The sequence below is a fragment of the Scheffersomyces spartinae genome, assembly GCF_019049425.1.
Source record: "Scheffersomyces spartinae strain ARV_011 chromosome Unknown scaffold_21, whole genome shotgun sequence".
Lineage (NCBI taxonomy): Eukaryota > Fungi > Ascomycota > Pichiomycetes > Serinales > Debaryomycetaceae > Lizanozyma > Lizanozyma spartinae.
In genome coordinates, this window is record NW_025065068.1 from 60,685 (window position 1) to 76,916 (window position 16,232).

The 16,232-nt window shown below is 39.1% G+C and overlaps 9 protein-coding genes across 9 annotated transcripts; 5 read left to right on the top strand and 4 right to left on the bottom strand.

Moving 5' to 3' along the window:
• Positions 1 to 31: 31 nt before the first annotated feature.
• Positions 32 to 1,684, bottom strand: CCT8 (chaperonin-containing T-complex subunit; the record flags this gene model as incomplete). Its single annotated transcript, XM_043193323.1, has 1 exon — positions 32 to 1,684. The coding sequence occupies one exon, from the start codon at positions 1,682 to 1,684 to the stop codon at positions 32 to 34; it is 1,653 nt and encodes a 550-aa protein (XP_043047510.1).
• A 581-nt stretch (positions 1,685 to 2,265) lies between these two features.
• On the bottom strand, positions 2,266 to 4,310 carry RCA1 (Rca1p; the record flags this gene model as incomplete). The annotated part of the gene is made up of 3 exons (XM_043193324.1): positions 2,266 to 3,753; positions 3,815 to 3,821; positions 4,306 to 4,310. 3 exons carry the CDS (start codon positions 4,308 to 4,310, stop codon positions 2,266 to 2,268), a joined length of 1,500 nt encoding a protein of 499 aa, XP_043047511.1.
• Positions 4,311 to 4,755: 445 nt separating this feature from the next.
• On the top strand, positions 4,756 to 5,307 carry KQ657_002567 (uncharacterized protein; the record flags this gene model as incomplete). The annotated part of the gene is made up of 1 exon (XM_043193325.1): positions 4,756 to 5,307. One exon carries the CDS (start codon positions 4,756 to 4,758, stop codon positions 5,305 to 5,307), a length of 552 nt encoding a protein of 183 aa, XP_043047512.1.
• Positions 5,308 to 6,180: 873 nt separating this feature from the next.
• MVD (diphosphomevalonate decarboxylase) lies at positions 6,181 to 8,468 on the bottom strand (the record flags this gene model as incomplete). Its single annotated transcript, XM_043193326.1, has 3 exons — positions 6,181 to 6,949; positions 7,260 to 8,344; positions 8,424 to 8,468. The coding sequence occupies 3 exons, from the start codon at positions 8,466 to 8,468 to the stop codon at positions 6,181 to 6,183; spliced, it is 1,899 nt and encodes a 632-aa protein (XP_043047513.1).
• Positions 8,469 to 8,943: 475 nt separating this feature from the next.
• Positions 8,944 to 9,660, top strand: KQ657_002569 (sedoheptulose-bisphosphatase; the record flags this gene model as incomplete). Its single annotated transcript, XM_043193327.1, has 1 exon — positions 8,944 to 9,660. One exon carries the CDS (start codon positions 8,944 to 8,946, stop codon positions 9,658 to 9,660), a length of 717 nt encoding a protein of 238 aa, XP_043047514.1.
• A 477-nt stretch (positions 9,661 to 10,137) lies between these two features.
• URH1 (trifunctional uridine nucleosidase/nicotinamide riboside hydrolase/nicotinic acid riboside hydrolase) lies at positions 10,138 to 11,034 on the top strand (the record flags this gene model as incomplete). The annotated part of the gene is made up of 1 exon (XM_043193328.1): positions 10,138 to 11,034. The coding sequence occupies one exon, from the start codon at positions 10,138 to 10,140 to the stop codon at positions 11,032 to 11,034; it is 897 nt and encodes a 298-aa protein (XP_043047515.1).
• Positions 11,035 to 11,149: 115 nt separating this feature from the next.
• Positions 11,150 to 12,611, bottom strand: KQ657_002571 (sterol esterase; the record flags this gene model as incomplete). The annotated part of the gene is made up of 2 exons (XM_043193329.1): positions 11,150 to 11,153; positions 11,221 to 12,611. 2 exons carry the CDS (start codon positions 12,609 to 12,611, stop codon positions 11,150 to 11,152), a joined length of 1,395 nt encoding a protein of 464 aa, XP_043047516.1.
• Positions 12,612 to 13,219: 608 nt separating this feature from the next.
• RPL21A_1 (60S ribosomal protein eL21) lies at positions 13,220 to 13,702 on the top strand (the record flags this gene model as incomplete). Its single annotated transcript, XM_043193330.1, has 1 exon — positions 13,220 to 13,702. One exon carries the CDS (start codon positions 13,220 to 13,222, stop codon positions 13,700 to 13,702), a length of 483 nt encoding a protein of 160 aa, XP_043047517.1.
• A 774-nt stretch (positions 13,703 to 14,476) lies between these two features.
• NOC4 (ribosome biosynthesis protein) lies at positions 14,477 to 16,117 on the top strand (the record flags this gene model as incomplete). The annotated part of the gene is made up of 1 exon (XM_043193331.1): positions 14,477 to 16,117. One exon carries the CDS (start codon positions 14,477 to 14,479, stop codon positions 16,115 to 16,117), a length of 1,641 nt encoding a protein of 546 aa, XP_043047518.1.
• Positions 16,118 to 16,232: the final 115 nt, after the last annotated feature.

The window sequence follows — 16,232 nt, forward strand, 5'->3', positions numbered from 1 at the left end:
TTTACTATACTTACACTATTAATGTACACTATTAATCATCTTGATCCCAGTTACCGGCTCTTGGTTGTTTAGGAATGACTGGACCACCAGCTCTCTTGGCCATAATGATTTGATCAACTGAAAGAATGGTGGTGGTTGCTTCGACAGCCAATGCAATGGCATTACTCTTTGAAGACAACAAATCATAGATTCCTTCTTGTTTAATATCAACCAACCCATCACCTTCAATATTAATACCAAGACACTTCCCGTTAATATCGGAATGAGCAGCATAAAGTTTACTTAAGGCTTCAGTGGAATCTAAACCAGCAGTTTCTGCTAATAAACGAGGTATAACTTCAAATGCTTTAGCAAAATGTTTAATTGGTAATTGCATTAAACCAGAAGTCTTTTCACCATATTGAGTCAATTGTTTGATCAATTCCATTTCTATGGCACCTGCTCCGGGTAAAAGTTTATCATCTTTGATTAACCCCTTGATGGAGTTAACACCATCATCAATACTTCTTTCAATATCATCAAGAGTATTTTGAGTTGCACCTCTTAAAACAATGGTGGCAGTTCTTGAAATAGAATCTTCATCTTGTCTGAAAATAGTGACTCTATCCCCCCCAATTTCCTTGGTTTCAATCACAGCAATAGAACCAACTTCTTCAGGCATTGGCGCTCCTAATCTTGGTAAAGGTGTGGCTCCACAAACTTGACATATTCTTCTCAAGTCAAACTTACTTGGTACTTTCAACACCAAGATATCGTATTTATTGAAATAATGTAATGCCAAATCTCCAACAGATGATCCAGCAACAACAACCTTCACTCCGGAATCATTGATCTCTTTACACATTTGATCCAATTGTTGTTCTTCACCTTTGGTAAAGTCTAACATCTCTTGAGCATTATGTAACAACACGGTCCCCTTAGTTTCGGTGGTTGAAATGTCAATAGGACAAGTGAAGACCACCACTTTAGATTTGGTATTGATGTTTTTAACGGTTGTTTCCGGTTCACGGGGGAATACCATACCCTTGATGACCTCGGAGGTTGGCAATGAAGCCCCCATGATCTTGACGACTCTAATGGAATCAACATTGAAGTTTTGAGGTCTATTGGGGTTCAATACAATCTGGACAGCTTCAACTACCAACTTGGAAATAATATCTTCAGAGCCATATTGCTTAGAGGCAACCACGGGCTTAATAACTTTACGTAATTGTTCAAACAGTGATAAATCTGTAGAAGTATCAACAATTAAATCATTCAATTGACTCAACGTATATTTAACCGCCATGGTATACCCCTGGATGATCTCACTAACGTTTAACCCCAAAGATATCAACTTTTCAGCAACATTCAAAAGTTCACCTGCCAACACCATAACAAAGTTGGTCCCATCACCCATTTCAAACTCTTGTTGTTTAGTGGCCCCAACTAAAATCTTCACGGCCGGGTGAATGATCTCCAATTGTTCAAGAATAGTGGCGGCATCACTGGTAATGAAAACTCTGCCCATCTTATTCACAACAATCTTTTGTCTACCACATGGGCCAAAGGATGTTTGAACCATCAGAGTGATCTCTCTCACGGCTTCAATGTTTCTGATCACCACTCCATCAGCACTTGAATATGCTTGGTATCCTTGTTTGAAAAGCCCGCTATTGGGAGCTTGTGGCAACTTAAGTGACATCGTTATATGCCTAAATATGTAAAGGTAAACTCCTTCTTGCTTGTTGTTTTAAGGTGAATCGTTACTGCTTATTTTGTATGGCGATAGCAAAATTTTCAATGGCGCTACCATGAGCTACCAAGTGATCGGTAGCGCCATTGATAAAGTATATTGCACAATTAACATAGTAATGTAGATTCGTATCCCTTTGTTGGTATTTAAAAGTGTAGTTTTCTATGACGTTCTATAGAACCATAATCCAAATATAATATACCTTATAACGGCTCAGTAATAAAAGAAAGGAGGTTGTGCAATGGTAGCGCGGGTATTTCACTACTGGCATTACCCCAAGCACGCGATTCTTTTCATGACCAATACTTGTATATACTCTATATTACGGTATTATAGAACGTTATAATATGATACACTATGTCATAATGATTCTGCTATATCTGTCTTCAAAAGGTTATCGCGGTAGTGCAGTCATTTCTCTAAGTAAATTAAACTAACTAACACCACTACCACTTAACTTCATGCTGTATTAATACAATTAAATGATAATAATTATAGTAACAAAAATAATAATAATAATAACATAAAAGCTAAAGATTCTTCTCTTGTTTGATGCTTACACCCTGATTCTTCTTTTCAAGTAAATTGACAGCCTCCCCGATATCGATATCAACATATTTTCTAAGAGATTCTAAACAACTTGGATTCCCCAGTTTAAAATATAACTTCAAATGCTCATTATAAATGGATATAAGCTGAGCATAATTGGCCATTGTTTCTCTCATTTCATCATTTTTCTTTTCATATTTGGAAATATTAGACACCAATTCTTGCTGAGCTTGTTTCTTCCGTTGACGACATTTTGAAGCAGCAATCCGATTTCTTTCCAAGAGTCTTTCCTTCTTCCAGGCTGCTGTCCCAGGTATGGGCCCATCGTTGGGGTTATAGATGACTTCATTGTTGTATATAAGCTGATGATTGGGTGGTGGAACTCCTGCAGCATCTGCTAATGAGTCTGGTAGTCCTGTGTTTTGGTTAACAGGAACTGCTGTCGTTGTCCTAAGAACTTTAGATGATGGTGGCATTCCAACGACTGCTTGATGATCTAATCTACCGTTGATTGGTGGTGACCCATGAAGTCCTTGAGAAAGAGCAATTGGTGCATGTGTTTGTGGTTGTACTTGAGGTTGTACTTGTGGTTGTACTTGTGGTTGCACTTGTGGTTGCACTTGTGGTTGCACTTGTGGTTGCACTTGTGGTTGTACTTGTGGTTGTGATTCTTGCTCTACCTTGAACATGTTGTGATTAAAAGCGGGTCCAGCCCGATGCCGAGGATCTTGATGAGGGGGTAAATGTTGTTGCTGTTGCTGCTGTTGAGGAGATATTACAGCTTTAGGCTGTATATTCCCCATGCCTAATAAAAGAGTATCATCTACAAACCCTGGTGGAAATGGTGGGACATCTTGAATGGAATCTTCATTCCCCACTCCCTGTTGATTATAACCATCATCAAGACTAAAATCAGAATCAAAAATTGCTTCATGATTAACAATTTGACCAATCTGACCATTAGAAATGGAAATTCTTCTTCTTGTACGATGTCCATCAGCAGCATAATTGATATAAGTGGCATCAATAAGCGGAGGATTGGTTATGGGATAAGAATTAAAGTCAAAGGGATTGTGGTTAGGGAAGAAGTCCTTTTCCGTGCCATTTGAATTGACACTTCTTTTCTCGTGCATTGCTTCTGTTGGATACTTTGACTCTTCTGAGTTTTCAGATGATGCAAATTGAGGATGGACTGAAAACGTGCTTGAGTTCGTCACGGAACTAACTTCGCTGGTACTGTTGTAGGACAAAGCCGAACTGTTGTTCACTGTTCTGGCCGTTGCAAAGTCAAAGGGGGGAGTTTGTTGTTGGAGCAGTTGATGATGTTGATGTGGATGCAACTGCAGATTATTATGGCCAGGATTGTGTTGGTAAGGTAAAAATCGATGGGGACGATTAGCAGCAGACTGTGATTGACTCGGATCTAGAGAAGAAGTCAGTGTATGAGTTGGAGGATTAGCTGATGGATTCTGGGATGTCCCTGAATGAAAGTTCATTTATGAACTGCAAACAATAACAAAGACAATATACAATGTGCCTCCTTTGATTATTAATGAAAAATTTAGCACTACTCTTTTATCATCAACAATATAAGTTAAAAGACTTCTGTCCGAAGTAAAGGAAAAATTCACTCACTTGTGTCAATTTGTTTCTTTCTTCCTTCCGCTACACACACACTCACTATAATGCCCACCGTATGGATTTAAGTGGAACTCCTTATTTTCTTGGAGTGTCCTTGCTATTCAGTCCCATCAGGTCATAATGATGGATGTTGGTGAGCACACGTCGTAGCACAAAGGATGCCGGATCTTCGCTCATCGACAGCCCCCCGGCAGTGGCGGCTGGAACGGTGCTAAAAAGTGATGATATTGTGATTAGGCGTATCCTATTAATATCGTATACAGTGCATACAGTGTTTACAGTGCATACAGTGTTTACAGTGCATACAGTGTTTACAGTGTACTCTACTATAGCTGTTATATACTACGAAGGTATGCAGTAGTATGCTAACATCGTACTACTGCATAGTTGCTCCATTTTTTTGGTCCTTTGGGATAACGGCTATCTCCGGCTGTAATGTAGGGGAACTTATTATAACAAGGAGTTCGTATTGCAAGTTCATCTGGATAGTATTAATTTTCTCATGCTGAAATATACTCTACGCGTTCTGTAATATACCGTTGGAGAAGTAAAACTAAGAGTTAATAGATTATTCCAGGCATTGTCTATGCAAGATTAGTATGTTGTATCCTCTCGTATACACGGGAACAATATGCGTCAACGGAATAATAGAAGGCAACGGAATATATACGATGAAGGGCTAATATAGTTATGAGCTTTCTCTTACCCGTAGTAACATTTTCATATACAGTATCCATGAACGTATTACGTCTACTACATTAAGTTTACCCCAATACACCCTTCACTCCTGCACTTTCACTCTATAATATACTAATATTATCATCAATACCATGAACATAGTCTATGATAGGGCTATCTTCCACCGATTCAACAACTTACCTCAAGTCCGTGAACTCAAACAACGACTAGAGACTCCAAGTAATGAAACAGATTACCTCTTTACAATACTTCGAAATGACCATTTGAATGGTGTACCGAGCTCCGAGTATCGATTGGAATTGGTGGTTGAAAACCAAAGAGGTATGAAGGTATTGGGGATCCCCTTATACTCAGGGAAAACCCTTATCCCCAAGATGGATCCGACAAACTTTCAACAATTGAGCGGAGATAACTTGTATCTGCTTGGAGATTTATCTCAATTCCCCTTATCTGATTTTGGATGGGAATGGACTTGGCCTGAATGGTATGTGTTGATGGCCAGTGATGTTGACGAAGAAGGATGGGTTTATTCCCGACTATTCTTTGCAAGTAAACACTGGAAGGGGAAACATTACATGGGCCATTTCATTAGAAGGCGAGTATGGATACGATTACGAAATAAGGTGCCTGCTACTGGTGATGTTAAAGATGAAATTGGTGGTCAGTTGACAGTCAATGCATAAAATTTTGCCACCAAGTTATATTCTTTTGATCCTCAACAACATACACCATTATGATGGAGATTGACATCCCGTTGGCTGTATGTTTAGTCAAGTTGAAGCATTCTTGGAATGTCAATTGGGAAGGTATGACGTGATATTACTCGTATAGAAAGATATGACTCGCATGATGAGATATGACGAGTCATAATATTTATCACTAAGTACTAACATTTGGTAGAGGTATTCAATAGGTTGCAAGTAACAGAGCAAAATATCAACAACTGTAGTCAAGCATCAACAAGTGAAAGCCACAATCAAGGTCTGAGTCAAATCTTCAGCTACTGTCTGAGTCAAAGTGCCTTCAGTCATAGTCTAAGTTTGGTTACGGAGTTTACTCCCAAATCAGAATATAGAAAGATTCTTCTACAACTCCTTAAATCAAATGATACTTGCATACCATTGCACGGTATGATACAAGTGTTTGATAAATGCACTTTAACCATCATGCCTCTACTAACTATAACTATGTATGTTGTATATGAGCAAATGGAGTTTACACCTATGATGGAGTTCAAGTTGAATCAATTACAACGTCTTATGAAAGCCACAGCCTTATCAAGGGCCCTGGTGTTCAAAATAGCCAATAGAATTCATCTATTATTGAAGTGGAGGTACCTTAAACTGACCAATGGACTTCCTAAACAAGTCGTTGATGAGTTGGTGAGCGAGCACTATAGTGATGAGATGCTTGACTATGTGATAATGAGTTATATAAAAGTCCTAGGCGATATTTCACCTAAATATTGTGATAAACCTGTTTTGAATTGGATATATAAACAACTCATGTGCAGAGTGATCTTCTATAGGAATCATAAGATGATCATGATACTTCAATCATTTAAATGGTGATGGAATGACCTTAAAATGCTTTTTATTCAAATATGATGCACCACTGGTGATAGTAGTGATGGCAACTACCACTTCAAAATAGGAATAAAAGGTACCCAAGATGGTAGGGTCAATTACCCGTTCTAATCCACTCATAAGAACCAATCCTCCAATGTATACCATTTGAAGGCCTGTATTGATCTTAGAAAGCATATTGGGGTGAACACTAATGGTTGGTTTGGAAATATCTATCCAGTTCTTCCAATTCCTTGAACCAGGAGGTAATGACTTCCATCGATAAAAGAACCCCATCAACGAGAGCATGGCATCTCTTCCAATGATCAACAATGCCAAGTACCCTGGAATAGCACTAACATATGCCAATGAAAGCGTACATATACCCATAAGAAACTTATCTGCTATGGGATCAAGGATAGAACCCATGATGGACTTTTGGTTCTTGAAGTTACGGGCAATGTAGCCATCAACAAAGTCAGTGATACATGAATATACAAATATGGCCCCTCCCAAATCATTATGTCCCTTTACAATACAGTAACCAATCACAGGAGTAGTTATAATCCGAGTCAACGTGAGATAATTGGGGATAGTGTAGACGTTGTCTTTCAATAGTAACTGCTGGACATTTGGAGGCACTTTATCTTTAGCTTTGGTGATAATTTGCTGTACGTTTGGTTGAACCCTTTGTTTAGCAGCATTGATGATCTGCAGTGGACGTGAAGGCTTGGGATTTGGATCTGGTGATGGTTTCTGACTATTTCGAGTGGAATGGGTGAAGTATCTTGGCCTTAATGAATGATTTTTTGGAACCCACAACGAATATCCTCGAAACACGGGCACACCTATTCGAATACTTCTACTCATTGATGGAATGCTATTCATCATGGTTACCCTGGACTTAGGTGATTGGACTTAGGTGATAGTACTACCGTGCAAAGGTAATGACTGTGTCTGACATTGACTTGCTGTGAATTTTTCAAGATGCGGAGTTAAGGTTCACAATGAGAATATTGATTCTATTGGAATCATATACAACTATACAATTTTTGGTTCAAAGAGGTAACCCATTTTCTCCTACCAAAGTTTGAGTGGTATCTTGAGGACCAGGACCAACTTCAGTCAAGATTATTCTACTAACACCTTTATACATGGTATCATCAGCAACGATATCTGAAGGAGTTAAAGAAGAAGTATCGAGTTTATCCCAACCAGGAACGGAACCGAAATATTTATGGATCAACCCCAAGACTTTGGCTTCATTCACAGAATCATAATAGATAACAGCATTTGGACCAGCATCAAAAGTATAAGCAGCAATGATTTCACCTTCTGAATCATTTAAAGAATGAATTAATTTGATGATCTTCTTGGAAGTATCATTCAAGTAAAAAATAGGTGGATAGGAATCCAAACAAACAGCATGAAATGAATTAGAATCCTTCATGGTTAATTCACCAAATTTGGCGAAATCTTTATCCATAATAGCCTTTGACATTTCCTTGAAACGAGCAGGAACAACGTCGGTGATTCTTTGTTGGAATAAATCAGAAGTAGCCACGGTGGTTTGCATACCAACAGTTGAGGGAGTATCTTTCTTGTCATCACTAACAACGAGGATAGCAGCCTTCATAGATGGCCAATGACTTAAAGGAGCAACTTCAACAGCACGAGAATCAGAACCATCTTCCTTGGAACCCATTTCCCAAGCAACATATCCTCCAAATAATGATCTACAAGCAGAACCTGATCCCTTTCTGGCGATCTTGGAGATTTCTGTCATATCATGAGGTAACTGATACACTTTAGCAATAGCTGCCACCAAAGCTGCGAACCCAGCAGCTGACGAAGCTAACCCAGCAGCAGTTGGAAAGTTGTTTTCACTAACGATGTGTAAACCATATTCACTTAACTTTGGTAAAGTTGAATCATTTTGTTCCAATTGACGTCTTAAACTTCTTAAATCCGCCAAACAAGCTTGTGTTCTAGGAGTATCTAAAGTTTGTTCCGTACCATTCAACCATAACTTATCGGAGGTGAAATCAGCACTTGAGGCCACTGAAGTCAAAGTTCTTAAATCCTTTTGGGATAAAGTCACTGAAATCAGCGAATTGGTTGGTAAGTTAAGACTCTTGTCTCTTTTACCCCAATACTTTAATGTCTATACGAGATGTCAGTAAGAGGAATCGAAAGTTGATACTTGATCAACAAAAAAAAATATAAATACATACAGCAATGTTAACAGGTGCTGTAACAGAGGCGGTATACACAGTCATAGTCAGTGTATTATACTAATGAGTGGATGCTATTATTATGTGACTCGTTTAGTGCTAGCCGTTTAGGAAAGGTTGAAAAAAGATTTGATAGATCGCGTTTAAAAGGGCGTGGGTCGGTTGAATGCGACGATATCCGAGGCTAAAACCGAGGGTAATTTGCCATCAACACAATTGCTTGCTTTTAGTAAAAGAATGTTGGCAATTTATAATTCATATTAATACCGTTGCAATAAAGAACAAGTTCGAGGGGTAAATGTGTGCTTCATATGGTGAGTTATCTTTGGGGGGGTTTATCCGAACTCACCGGACAATACCCTTACGAAATAATTAGTACGAGCTCAGATGCAGGATCCAATTTTTGAGACAGAGAGAACCTCTAACTGCATAAATACGGTAGTGAATAACCAACAAAATATAAGAGATCACCAAGAATTGTTGAAGCTCACTAAGCAATTGCATCTGGGATTATAAGAAAATGGCTAAAGAAATCTGTCCAAGACTTATCTTTGTTCGTCATGGACAAACCGAGTGGTCCAAATCTGGTCAATATACGTCCATCACTGACTTACCGTTAACTCCCTTTGGAGTTAGACAAATGAGAGCTACAGGTCAAAATCTCCTTGGTACTAAACCTAACAATTTGGTACAAACTCCCAATTTACGTTATGTGATTTCATCTCCAAGAACAAGAGCAAGACAAACTGTTGAATTGATATTGGAAACCTTAACACCTGAAGAAAGAGCTAAAATTGAATGTAGAGTTGATGAAAGAATTAGAGAATGGGAATATGGTGATTATGAAGGTCTTTTAACCAAGCAAATCATTGAATTGAGAGAACTGCGTGGTCTTGGATCTTCATGGAACATTTGGGCCAATGGATGTGAAAATGGTGAAACCTATGTTGATGTTACTAAACGTTTGGATGAACTCATTGCTGATATTCGTAAGATTCATCTCAAAGCTTTAGAAGAAGAAAAATCTTGTGATATCATTATTGTTGCTCATGGTCATATTCTTAGAAGTCTTGCTGCTCGTTGGGTTGGTTACCCAGTTCATTGTAATCCTAAATATATGTTGGATGCTGGTGGTGTTGGGGTCCTTTCTTACCAACATCACAATATCGAAGAACCTGCATTACAACTTGCAGGTGCGTTTGTTGTTCCTGTGGAAGAAGAAGGAAAGGACATTTAGAAACAAACGTGAAACTTTGAAGGTCGTGCCAATTGGTAAAACATCACAGAAATCTGGGGTAGGTTACGTTTTGTATGACCATAGATCTCCGTATACAAATACCTATATAAATATATATGTGTGTAGGGCCACGGAAAGTATAAAAGTGATTCATTCCATACATAAGCATTCGTATATCTGCATTATTATAGGTTCGTATTTAACTACATACGTAGTTTAAGCAGATATACGATCGTCACCTACTGTACAGTGCTCGCTCATTTTTCACCGTGTGTAAGAAAAGTGTCAACCAACAGCAACTTAATTATAGCGGCATTGTTGCAGCCATTAGCCAACTAGTATCCTATAGATTAAAATATACGAGAGTTTGCTTTAGCGATCTTCCAGGTCCATTGACACATGACAAAATCACATAGAGTACCAGTTTGGATAGACTGCGATCCTGGCAATGATGACGTGTTTGCCATATTGTTGGCAATGCATAATCCATATTTACAACTCATAGGGATCTCCACTTCCTATGGGAACGTGGGGTTAGAATTAACTACTCATAATACAATTGCATTTTTAGAATTCCTTGGATCGCCGGATATTCCCGTATACCAAGGTTCGTCTAAGCCGCTTGAAGGTGACGCTCCTGAAGCTTCGTATATTCATGGAACTACAGGAATTGGAGGTGCGCAGGGATATTTATCCGAGAACCCTCATGTCAAGTGTAAGACAGATATAAATTATATTGAAGCTATTAATAACGCCGCTAAAGATGCCCATGGAGAGCTTTGTGTCATAGTGACTGGGCCCTTAACTAACTTGAGTAAAGTGCTTGACAAGTATCCTAATTTCGGTGACCAAGTTCAATATATTTCTATTATGGGAGGGGCATTTGGGCTCGGAAATATCACTCCATATGCCGAATTCAATCTATATTCCGACCCTTTAGCTGCAGAAAAGGTATTCACAAACGTATTTTTACAGGATAATAAGCTCATATTATCACCATTAAACATCACCCATAAATGCATTGCAACCAAGGCTATCCGAAACACCTTCAAAGGTAAAAAGGGCAGTCTCTTTCGAAGCATAACCAATTTCTACGCCGAAAGATATGCTAAGGTTAGCCCTACTGGACCTCCAGTCCATGATCCAGTTGCTGTCTTTAGCTTGATAGCCGTCTTGGAACGGAAACAAAAGGAATATGGCTATCAGTGTTGGCATGAGACCGTTCAAGTTGCACTTGAAGGTGAGAAAAGAGGTGAAACAACCATGTTTGAAAATGGTAGTAGTAATGGTGTCTATATTGGGTATGATATTAATCCACAAGCGTTTTGGGATGCTGTTTCTGATGCCATAGTCTCGTTGGAACACAATAACTAAGCTGTGACTGTTATAGATTGGATGTTGTTCATAGTTTCACCCAGAAGAGTGTCGTCTTGAACAGCCAACTTAGTTGAAGCAATGTTTTTCATTGTTTCAGCCAATAAAGTATCAGCTACCTTTTCCAGAGGATCAGCCACCGTTATTTGCTCGTTATGTTTGGCAAGTGTTTTCGTAACTATGTACCCGATTTTACCCACGACATCTTCAGCCCAAATCACATCCACATGATTGTAGTCGTCTAGATGATGAAGGAACAAGTTTTCACCAGCGATGTAGTTCTTTTCGTACGTTCTCATGTGAGTTCTGAGTCTTTCACCGTCCACCAAGAAGTCTTGACCAGCAGTGAAGATAAGCATGGGAACTGTTTTCAAGTCATTGGTGAACCATTGCTTGGAAAAGGGGAAATAACTTTGAGTATCATCAACATCAAATTCCGATTGTGGCATGGCATTGGCCCTGGTCTTGTACGCCTTAGGTGCAAGTAATTGGTTGGAGAATCCTTGAGGGACCCATTCACTTAACCACCAGTTCATGAGTCTTGAGGAAACATAAGTGACGTTGAAGATGAAATTGAAGTGCCAGATCCGACGGTCCTTACACCAATTCCGGGCATTCCAACCAAATAAATACTTGAACATGTAATATGTTAAACTTCCAAACAACTTAGTAGAATACAAATATGATCTGGCAATGCTAAGGTATCTGAGGAACGAACAACATCCAAAGATTAACTTGTAGCCCAACTTTCCTCTACTGTGAATAAACTTGATGAAGGCTCGATGATGAAATAAGTTTCCTGGGAAGATGGCTGGAGCTAATGCAATGTAGAACTCAATCATCTCATGTACTTCACTCAAGTTCCCGTTCTTAAGCATCAATATTGACTGGGTACAGCCCTGAGAATGGCCAACATACACCAACTTCTCGTGGTTAGGCTTGTGGCTCAAGACGGTCTTGATTATGCACGGTAAATCGTAGTACGCAAGATGGAGGATATCCCAGTCCCAATATTCTTCACTGTGCATCAAGTTGCCTTCTATGGTGTTGTGCATTGGCTCAAACCACGACCGGTTGTTGCCCAACCAAACATCGTAACCCTGCTCTAAGAAATAGTAGGCCAATGAATTGAAGCCTGGGGTTACGTAAGCCGAAGAACAGGATAAAAGTCCGTGCTGTAAAAGTATTGGTTTCTTCATGTTCCGTTCTTCCGAAGACACCTTGGGATCAATTAATCGGTGTAATGGGAGGACATAGTCATCTTCAGTCACAATACGATACTCTTCCAAATCCAATCCCATATGTAAGCAGTAGTATCTCAAGTCTTTGGATGGTTTCATCTGGTCGATATCATTGTAAGGTTCCCTTGGAATGTAAGTGTTTTCATCCACATCCACTGGTTCATTGGACTTTTCAGATCCGGTTATCTTGTTCCATAGATGGTAAGTTACCGCACCATTGATCAACACCTGTACAAACACCAACGAGCTAAAGAAGGACGTGAAGAGATACCAATACTTGACTATGAAATTATGGCCTGTCTGTCTTGGACTCGGTGTATATTTATTGTAGTCCATTTTATGGGGGGGCAATGCTATATCGTATTATACGGGTGTAGCTCGTATTATTATACGATCGTATATATATACGGTCTAGCGTTGCTTCCGTATGCTCTCTCAAGTTATACCGAAACAAAAGAAGAAGATGCACCTCCACATTTATTTATGTCCTTTGATAATGTTTTTGTTATTGTTAACAAGTAAAGCCGTTATTATTAGGCTTACCATCATCACGAATCTTATCTCCGATCGTGGGGGAGCGCTACCTTAAGGAATCGCGGACTCATCACCTTAGTTCCGATTAAGCCGAAACGGAGTGGGTAGGTTTAGTAAGAACGTAATTAAATAACCAAAATAATATAAATAACGAATCATTGTGTACTAAGGTGATAATCTCTAACACTGTGATTATGTTCCGATTAACACCAATCTCGTGGAAAACATATTCATTACTTGTCTGTTTCACGTGACTTTCACGTGACCACATCCAGGTCTCAGCCCTAGGTTTTTTGTTTTGGTCAGTCTGTAGAGTGCGAGAACGGAAAATTTTCACCCATCAACACCTTTAAAACTAAACAACTACTAAGCAAAGGTATATACATTAATAATATAAGCAGTTAGTTAGAATGGGTAAATCTCACGGTTACAGATCTAGAACTAGATACGCTTTCTCCCGTGACTTCAAGAAGCATGGTGCTATTCCTTTGTCCACCTACTTGAAGACATACAAGGTTGGAGATATCGTGGATATTAAGGCCAATGGTTCTATTCAAAAGGGTATGCCTCACAAGTTCTACCACGGTAAGACAGGTATTGTTTACAACATCACCAAGTCATCTGTTGGTGTTATTGTCAACAAGATTGTTGGTAACAGATACATTGAAAAGAGAGTTAACTTGAGAGTGGAACATGTTAAGCACTCCAAGTGTAGACAAGAATTCTTGAACAGAGTTAAGTCCAATGCTGCTGCTAAGAGAGAAGCTAAGGCCAACGGTGAATCTGTTTACTTGAAGAGACAACCTGCTAAGCCAAGAGGTTCTAGAGTTGTTGCTACTGAAGGTAACGTTCCTCAAACTTTGGCTCCAGTTCCATATGAAACTTTCATTTAAATAATACTCCAACTATACATTCATCCGTCTCATAATAGGTTATTTTGTTTTTTTGAGGTACAGTTTCTGTATTTTGCTGGGTCTTTTATATATATAATGTACAATTAGTTTTGTTAGGAGTAATGAAGAAACTTACTGATAACGTTAGATCCAGAGTTATCGTAGTAGACCGCATTGGTGTACCGTGTGTACCGTGTTGCTTCACTCATCTGGAGCGCATCACAAGCACCATTGGTTCTACAGTATACAGGTGGGGTGGTAGGGGGGATTAATGGTCTACGATGCAAACAAGTTCGAGATCAAAGGTTTTACAGAGTATAACAGTCACAAGTAGTAGGGGGTCAGAAGTTCTCTATGAGCGATTGTTGTTTAAGTAACAAGAATTGTTGCGCCAAACGCCCTTCACCATTCAAACCCAGACCCTTCAAATATAAAGAATCATTTTCAGAGGAATCTCCCCCAAAAGAGAAACTCAACTCCAAAGGGAAATGTCATGGATAAACGCGAGATTTCATCATATGTTGTAAAACTTGGAAGGTCATACTGAAGAAAGAAAAACGTTAACCATTATTTACTTTAGTGTGGGATCCCTCCATATATATAGGGGCAGAGATTCGAAAAATTTTCAATTACGTAAGCTGGATGCGCTTTGTCCGGGTAATACCCTAGCGTATCAACATCTCATCTCTAATCTATTCGGTAGATTCAAGCTAGGTTAAAGTTGACTTAACTTAATTTAACTTGACTTGACTTAACTTATTGCATAAACATTACATGGCATCATCGAAACGAAGATCTGCGGCACTGCCCACCTCCAACAAGAAGAAGAGCAAACAGTCGTCACCTCTTTTATCGCTGGCGGAACTTAATTCATACTGTGATTTACTACTTGATCCTAACTGCAAGAACTATAACCATCTAACACCATTACTTGAGCAATACCCTTTGATCAAGAAGGAGCTTCGTGATAATGGCGTGCGCGGATTAACTGAAGTGGAAAAGAACGGCCGTCAATTGACAGTGACGTTGTTCAAAGTCTTCCAGGGCTTGGTCAGGAACGGTGCTTTAAAATACACCAAATCCGGAGACGAAAAGAAACAAATGGTGGTGAAATGGTTTAATGCCAAATATGATACGTTCAAAAACATTCTCCTCGAGTTCTTAAAAGAAAGGCTTTCATATGAATCGTCCCTTCAATTGGATATGCTTGAGATTATGTTTGAACTCATTAAATTAGAAGCCTCCTATATGAAATCCAATGAGAAAGACGCCTATTTCCCCACAGCAACATATAAGAAAATGGTTGAAAATATCCTTCAAAGCGAAAATGAGTTCATAGTATTGGCATTTATAGAGACATTCGTGAAATACTGGGACTTACAGTTCTATTTCGTTAACGACTTGAATGAGCCATTAACGGTATGGAAAGCAACTGAGCAGTTATCCGACTCTCAATTGAGTTTGATCTTTGACAACTTCTACTTGATCATGAAGAATCAACTCCTTTTCACTGACGATTATGATGTTTTACGTTCAGAAGACGTTTTGGTTCGCTCAAAGTTACCCAATGTCTTATACAAGCTTACGCACTTTAAAACCCAATACCAAAGGGCATTTGTCACCGTGTTATCGTACCCACTCTCAGTGCACCAGTATAAAGAGATCTTGGTTATCTTACATAAACGGATTATCCCCAATATGGAACAACCTCAAAGTCTTATGGACTTCTTAACCGATGCCTATAACGTTAGTGATGATAGTTCAGTACCACTTTTGGCATTAAATTCTCTTTATGAATTGATGAAGTCTTACAACTTGGAATACCCGGATTTCTATACCAAACTTTACACCTTATTGACTCCAGACATACTTTATTCTCGGTACCGGTCCAGATTCTTTAGACTCTGCGATTTGTTCTTATCTTCTACACATTTATCTGCTGCATTGGTTGCCTCTTTCATCAAGAGATTGGCTCGTTTGGCTATCAGTGCAAGTGCTTCAGGTGTGGTCATAGTGATTCCATTCATCTACAACCAACTTAAAAGACATCCCTCATGTATGATCATGTTACACAACCCTGAAGGAGCCAAGCAATCGATTCAAACAGACCCTTTCAGTGAAACAGAACTGAATCCATTGGAAACTAATGCGTTGAATTCTTCATTGTGGGAATTGGAAGCTCTAATGAACCATTACCATCCAAATGTGGCAACCTTGGCAAAGATATTTGCCCAGCCATTCCGTAAACCAAGCTACAACTTGGAAGACTTTTTGGATTGGAGTTATACTTCTTTATTAGAATCGGAAGATACAAGAAGGTACAAGGGACTTGCAGCACTTGAGTTTGAAGAATACCAAGCACCATTTGAGTCTAAAGAAACGCCAAACGCTTATGTTTCTGGCTGGGAATTGTAATATAGTTAGTTATAGAACACATAGAATAAGGTAAAACAAAACAATAGTCCTTGATATACTCCACACCCGAACATCGTATATATTCCCAAATAGGAAATGTAATTGGAACGCGAAA